This window comes from Engraulis encrasicolus, chromosome 9 (genome assembly GCF_034702125.1).
Source record: "Engraulis encrasicolus isolate BLACKSEA-1 chromosome 9, IST_EnEncr_1.0, whole genome shotgun sequence".
Classification (NCBI taxonomy): Eukaryota; Metazoa; Chordata; class Actinopteri; order Clupeiformes; family Engraulidae; genus Engraulis; species Engraulis encrasicolus.
This window is the reverse complement of record NC_085865.1, coordinates 54594956-54602455: the sequence shown is the minus strand read 5'-3', so window position 1 is coordinate 54602455 and position 7500 is coordinate 54594956. Positions and strand designations below refer to the sequence as shown.

The following is a 7500-nucleotide window of genomic DNA, read 5'->3' as shown; positions in this document are numbered from 1 at the left end:
TATTTTAAATGTTTCCAATCAAGGGTAACCCTTTGGTCAGTACCCTAGACCCTTAACGTCCCGGTAGGTAGATGAATGGGTTTGTTAACACCAGGGCTTGAAAACGAAATTATTTTTCAAACGTTCCGTTCCGAACGGTTCAGGCAAGTTTCAGTTTAACGTTTTCGTTCCTGCAATCGTTCCCCCACAAAAATATCGTTCCTGAACCGGTTCGGAACGAAAAATAACGTTCGTTCTTAACGTTCCTGCAGTGTTTAACAGCCATATTAAGTCTATTTTCGTGGACTTTATCTTAGAATAGACGTACTCATTATTTCCCCTTGATTTACACAGCTATTCTCAAAAATAATAACACACCCAAAAACACTCAGATGGGCTATCCATCCTGGCAGATTTAACCGGGTGCCTATAATTCTTATCAAAAGTAGCCTATGCCAGCCCAGTAGCGGTGGGTGGATGTTTATTAGGGAGGCACAATACAGAATAGCCAGAGAGAGTTTAAAAAAAAAGCCAGAGAGAGTGAAACGTGTAAGTAAAGGGGACACAGTTTGCTCCACAAAAAAATCCCAAACTGTTTTGAGATGTGCACGATGCAAGGGGTCACTAGTTCTAGAGAAGGGACAGGTTGCATAGTCTGAAACCTCGGATATGCTCTCAGATATCGGCTACCAACCATTCCAGTGCAAGTCTATCACCACAAAACCGGAGACCTTTTGTAGCCAAGCGTCACAAGAGTTTCCACGTAGTCCAGGTCCCCATCAGCCCAGCCCTCTGCACGACAGAAGAGAATAATAACTTAAACAACAACAAATGTTGTTGTCACACGCGACCTACTGTTATTCGTGATGACAGCCAGGAAATATTGCGCAATACTGAGGAAACCATCGAAACATTGAGCGGGCCAGCTAACGTCAGCTAGCGTCTGTCCATCTGCCACGAATGACTTTATCCCGCATTGTTCACAACAACAGCCAATAAGACGTCCTTGATTACAGCACATAAAACACCAGCTCTCACCTCTATTCTCTACAACCGACAGTGGGATACGCTGCGCACAACAAAAGCACTTCAGTAACTTTACGACAACATAATTTGCCATAACCGCATTGAACATCGAGGCACTCGGCGGTGCCATTACAAGTAGTAAGCTAAACATGACTTACCCACCAGTTGCCTCTCGAGAGCACTCTGCGAATTAGGTTCATCAAATCGCCTATCCAATTCCTTTGCAAATCATAGACTGTATGGTCCAAATAGGCCTACTCTGTCCCTGTAGGAATCCCAACACCGATCTCAAGACATGTTCTCTTTTGCTCTCCATGGTGTCAATATAAAACTCTGTAGGCCTACTGTCCGTGAATGAGACTGAAGAACAGCGCGGGTAAAGTGTCATTTCTCTTACAAAAACTTATTTGATATTGGTCAACAACTTTAGGGCGGGTTTATTAGAGCCAACTTCCAATCACTACGAGAAAGCCAGGAGAACAGAGACAGTTTAGTTCTAGTTTCCTATCAAAATCTCTGAGGAGAAGCACATCCTAAAATTTACCCAGGAAGTTTCTCCATACAATGCAGTCGCACTCTGATTGGCCAATGCTCCTCAATATTTTATCAATCGGCGGCAAGAGCTCAGGTGAAGCAAAATGCTGTTGCTGTATGCATGTTTCCCCTCATACACGTCAGTAGCCGAACTAAAAGACTGCTCGTCGCCATGGTTACTCCTCAAACAAAATCGTGCACTTGTATGAAATATAGAGAACGAAAAAAAAAAACCCGTTATTAACCGGTTTGTGGATTTCAGAATAACGTTTTTGTTCCGGAACACTTGAAGACCATTTCGTTTTCGTTTCCGTTTCCGTTCCTTGTAAAATTCCATAAAATTTCGTTCGTTTTCGGTTTTCGTTTTCGTTCCTTGAACCGGTTCGGAGCCCTGGTTAACACCCAGTGTGTTTAATCCAAGACATTTTAGTTAATGATGATGAAATATCAGTGAAGTGATTTCTTGAGCGGTAAGCGTCATCAAAATCTTCAGTAGTCAGCACAGTCAGTCAGGTAATAAAGCTTTGCTGCTGTATTAACAGGTTCTAGTTGATGGGAATTGCAATATTTGTTTTGACGCAATCAGCAACCATTTTAATCCAGGAAACCCCTTTTCTAACGCTAGAATACATTCCTGGACAGTCAAAATGCTGGTTTCTATGAAGCCTTCCACCCACTGAAATCCATGCTTTATAATCGAAGGAGACTTCCAGTTCCAGTAGGCTCCTATCTAGTGTTCACGGTATCTCTAGTCCTCCCAGCAGGTGCCTTGCTGAGGGCGGGGGATCGTAAGCGAGCTAGTCAATGATGCACCCAAGGCGGAATGTGGAACTACAGAGGAAGTGGGCTGCATTAGGAAATGCAACACAACTGCACGATTGCTTCCTGTGATTTTTTAATGCCCCTTAGACCTACTTTTAACCCCCATTTGCTGCACCCGGTTGTGCCATCGAATATCTTTTCTTTCTTTCTTTCGTTTTTTTTTTCTCCTTTCAGAAGTAGGCCCTTCTGGCGTTTATCGCCATATAGAGATGGTTATGCTACTGTCGTGGGGAATGGAAGGCTTTTAAATAATACACTTTAAGCCTTATGTTCTATTCATTTCACCCGGATGTGGCTCTTGGAGTGTTTAATTATCCTAGGCTATATGAGACTGTTGAATTAATCTACAGCATACGAAGGTGTGTTAAATCAGTCTTTTGATGTGTTGAATGCGTGAAACACTTAGAGTGGAATTTGACAGTCCTCAATAGAGTATATTTGATCATACTCTCCAAATATTGAATAACCACTGCACAATATTCTGTGCACACTCTATTAGCTCAAAGTAAAGTAGAGCAGTGTTGACAGAGACAACAGACAAGACCAAGTGGGGGAAGCCCCCATTCATCTGTGTGGTAATGTAGCAGCTATTGTGGTTCAGCTTTTTAGTGTGCTGTCTCAAAATACACTATGAACGTGTTAGCGTGTTAAATTAACTCTATCAGCAATTAGAAAGTAAAATACTGCAGACCACAATTTCAAAGCCATCCACCATGGTTCAGGTATTTAGTATGCTTTCTCCAAATAGGCTATAATAATGTGTTTCATTTGACTCTCCAAGTGCTGAATTTACACTCATTCAAATTTTTACTGAAGGCAAGGCAAGGCAAGGCAAGTTTATTTATATAGCGCATTTCATACACAGGTGCAACTCAATGTGCTTCACAAAGTTAACAAATGTAAATGAAAAGAAAACAGGGAAATGAATTAGAGTCAAAAAAACATTTAAGACATTAAGATAAAACATAAGGTAAAAATAATAATAAAATAAAACATAAGTAAACATAAAACCTTGAAAAACAATTCTTATTTTACTAATTTACTTCTCTTATTTTACCGTCTTTTCATTCAATAATTTAAGAAAGCATCTGAGAACAGCTTTGTCTTGAGTCTAGATTTAAAGCTATCAATAGTGGGTGCATTTTTTACGTCATCTGGAAGCTGGTTCCAAAGCTTTGAAGCATAGAAGCTAAAGGCTGCCTCTCCACATTTTGTTTTGACTTTTGGAATCACCAGCAAATTCTTCTCCGTTGACCTTAGTGACCTGGCCGGTGCATACAGCTGAAACATATCCAGTAGATATGTGGGTCCCATTCCATTTAATGATTTAAATACAAGTAGCATTGCCTTAAAATCAATTCTGTAGCTTACTGGGAGCCAATGCAGCGATCTTAAAATTGGAGTAATGTGGTCAAACTTCCTTGTCTTTGTAAGAACCCTTGCAGCTGCATTTTGTACCAGTTGAAGCTGTTTAATGGTCTTATTTGGGAGGCCAGTAAACAGACTGTTACAGTAATCGACTTTACTAGAAATGAAGGCATGTATTAGCTTCTCCAGATCATGTTTAGACATCAGGCCCCTAAATTTAGAGACGTTTTTTATGTGATAGAATGCAGACTTAGTAATAGCTTTCATGTGACTGTTGAAATTTAGGTCACTGTCAATGAGGACCCCAAGATTTTTAACTGTTTCCCTTGGTTTCAGTCCCTTCGTTTCAAGGATAGTAGCAATCTTTTGTCTCTCCTCTCTTTTCCCAAATATAATTACTTCAGTTTTTTCTGTGTTCAGCTGGAGGAAATTGTGAGACATCCATTTGTTAATTTGGTCCATGCAATGATAGAGTGATTCAAGGGGGGTGTAGTCATTGGGGGACATAGATAAGTAGAGCTGGGTATCATCCGCATAGCTATGGTAATTTATGGAGTTATTCTCGATAATGTGTCCCAGTGGCAACATATACAGATTGAACAGTAGTGGTCCCAGAATGGAGCCCTGGGGGACCCCACAATCCAGAGACATTGGTGATGAAGTATGTCTTCCAATGGCGACAAAAAAACTTCTTTGTTGTAAGTACGATTTTAACCAGTCGATCACTATGCCCCTAAAAACCAACCCAGTGTTCCAGTCTATGTAGTAGTATAGAATGATTAACTGTGTCGAAAGCAGCACTCAAATCAAGAAGTACCAAGACGGATGATTTGCCAGCATCAGAATTCAATCTTATGTCATTCATAACTTTGATAAGAGCTATTTCAGTGCTGTGGTAGGCACAGAAACCAGATTGAAACTTATCAAAATAGCTATTAGACATTAAAAAGGCAGTTAATTGGTTAAAAACAATTTTCTCTATTATTTTACCCATAAATGGTAGATTGGATATGGGCCTATAGTTGTTTAGTACCAGTGCATCCAGGTTGTTCTTTTTCAGTAAGGGTTTCACAACTGCTTCTTTCAGACAGCCTGGGAATATGCCTGTTTGTAGTGAGGTGTTGATGATCTGAAGTACATCTGGTGATATTAGGTGTAAGATGGATTTGAAGAAGGCTGTTGGTAGAATATCTAAGTCAGATGTAGAGGAGCTAAGACTTTGTACCGTTCTATTAAGAATGTCCACATCAACTAAATTAAAATTTCTCATGAGGTTAGGATTTAACTTCACCGTAACAAGTTGGTCCGAATCTTGGGTCGGTTGCACATGTGTGAGTATGTTTGTACGTATTTTTTCAATCTTACCTTTGAAAAAGGATGCAAACTCATTGCATTTGCTGACTGAGAGGAACTCAGAGGGCATTTGATTTGGGGGCCTTGCTAGCTTTTCCACAGTGCCAAACAGGACGCGTGCATTATTAATATTTCTGTTAATTATGTCAGAGAAAAAAGATTGTCTAGCTTTAGAAATTTCTTGGTTGTATTTCGAGAGTGTGTTTTTATAGATTTGGTAGTGGACTTCAAGTTTGGATTTACGCCACTGTCTTTCAGCCCTCCTGCATTCTTGCTTTAGCAATATAACTGTGGGATTCATTCTCCAAGGGGCTTTTTTATGTCCCACTGTTTTGATTTTTTCGGGGGCAATAACATCCATAATATGGGTCATCCTTGCATTAAAATTAACCATGAGATCATCAGCATTCTCTGAAGTTTGACTTTGGATCTCTGAAAGTGCTTGCTGAAAGAGTGAGGCTGTCTCACAGTTGATTATACGTTTTTTGACTGTAACAGATTCCCTTTGAACATGAGGGTACATAGAAACATCAGAAAAAATGCAGTAATGGTCAGAAAAGCCATAGTCTTTGACACTAGCACAAGCATTGAGGCCTTTTGTTATTATTAGGTCTAGAGTGTGACCTTGGTTGTGTGTTGGTCCCCTTACATGCTGTGTAAGGCTAAAAATGTCAATAAGACTTAAAAATTCCTTAGCATAGACATTCTCTAAGTCGTTTACGTGAAAATTGAAGTCGCCTGTTATGAAAAGGCTATCATAGTCCACACAAACATTCGACAACAGCTCACCAAATTCCTCTAAGAAGAGTGGTGCAGAAAGTCTTGGAGGTCTGTAGATAGTTAATAACAGTATGTCGGAAGAACATTTTAGAACTGCAGCTAAGTATTCAAAAGATGAAAATTCACCTAGTGCTGTCTTTTGACATTGAAACAGTGCCTTGAAAATAATTGCTATCCCCCCTCCCTGTTTATTCTGCCTTTCTGTACTAATGAAATGAAAGTGAGGCGGGGTTGCTTCTATAAGTGTGATAGAACTAGTGGATTTTTCCAGCCATGTTTCAGTTAAAAATAAAAAATCAAGGTTGTGGGTACAGATAAACTCATTGACAATAAAAGGCTTGTTCCTTAGAGACCTGGCATTCTGTAAAGCTAATTTAACATTGAGCATTGGAGGCATTTCCACTGTGGTATTTTGAGTGAGTTTTTTTGGGACAGCACTGAGATATTCCATGTTTGCCTTCTTGGGGTAATGTATAGGCCTACGTGTCCTCAAGAGGCTTTGCTTGGTTGTTAGAACTGGAATAAGATTGTCCACGGGTCCCCTTATCTGCTTATTTCAAAACCGCTGTTACTATGTGGGTAGGGACCCAGTTGATATCAGACTGTGCTTTCAACAAGGTCATCATCACTGATACTATTGTACTCCAGAGCACAGACAGGTGGTGGTGGGGCTCTGCCTTTTTTGGGTGCAGTCGTGGATGGAAGTATTCTTTCAGATTTTGGGGTATAATGAGGTTGACCTTGAGAAATATCCGCATAGGAGGCCACACTTTGAAAATCATGATCCACTGGTGCGGTAGCAGTATATTGTGGTTCCGCTATTTTGGATGATGTCTAGAAATACACTATACACAACTGTAATATTCAACACTACGTGTTGAATTAACTCAGTCAAACAATTAGAGAGATGAATTTAGCTATACTGTAGCCCAGGCTTTGAAAGCCACGATCCGTCGGTGTGGCGGCAGTTTATTACGGTTCATCAGCTATTTAGTATGCTCTCTCTCCAAGAGCACAAGAGTGGTGTGCCGTTTGATGTGGAGTGAAAAGCACTTCTCTCTTTCTTCAAGTGTAAAAAGCCCCCTCGGTGGATCCCGCTGAGTTAACAATTGTTCTGTCTCTCCCCTGTGACTCCCTTCCGTCCCCAATTTTCACAGAGCTTTCTCTCGCCACATGTGAGTTGCCCAACGTTTGTTTTTGTGCCTCCTTCCTTCCCCGAATGGTTTTTGTGGGTGTGTTATGCTGCTCTTGGGAAGTGTGTGTGGCTCCCTGGCATGTGGTGGTGGTGGTGTAGTGTGAGTGTGTGTGTGTGTGTGTGTGTGTGTGTGTGTGTGTGTGTGTGTGTGTGTGTGTGTGTGTGTGTGTGTGTGTGGGTGTGTGTGTTTGTGTGTGTGTGTGTGTGTGTGTGTGTGTGTGTGTGTGTGTGTGTGTGTGTGTGTGTGTGTGTGTGTGTGTGTGTGTGTGTGTGTGTGTGTGAGTGTGTGTGTGTGTGTGTGTGTGTGTGTGTGTGTGGCATGTGGTGATGGTGGTGCAGTGGTGTAGTGTGTTTCTTTTTGGGGGATTTTTGTGGGATTTGTGTCTGCTGCTAGCACACTTGTCTTTTTTGTCAAATAAGTAAGTGCATGGAAATGTGGAGCG

The 7500-nt window shown here is 41.0% G+C and overlaps 1 protein-coding gene across 3 annotated transcripts in view; it reads left to right on the top strand.

The window, feature by feature from the left end:
• phldb1b (pleckstrin homology-like domain, family B, member 1b) overlaps positions 1–7500 on the top strand; it is a 137535-nt gene that overhangs the window by 113115 nt on the left and 16920 nt on the right. For 2 of the 3 annotated variants that reach the window (XM_063207434.1, XM_063207435.1), the window contains one exon: positions 7020–7037. The exons of the other annotated variant lie outside the window; for it this stretch is intronic. In XM_063207434.1, coding sequence (XP_063063504.1) covers positions 7020–7037 — 18 coding nt within the window. The remainder of the gene's footprint in view (positions 1–7019; positions 7038–7500) is intronic. 3 annotated transcript variants of the gene reach the window in all.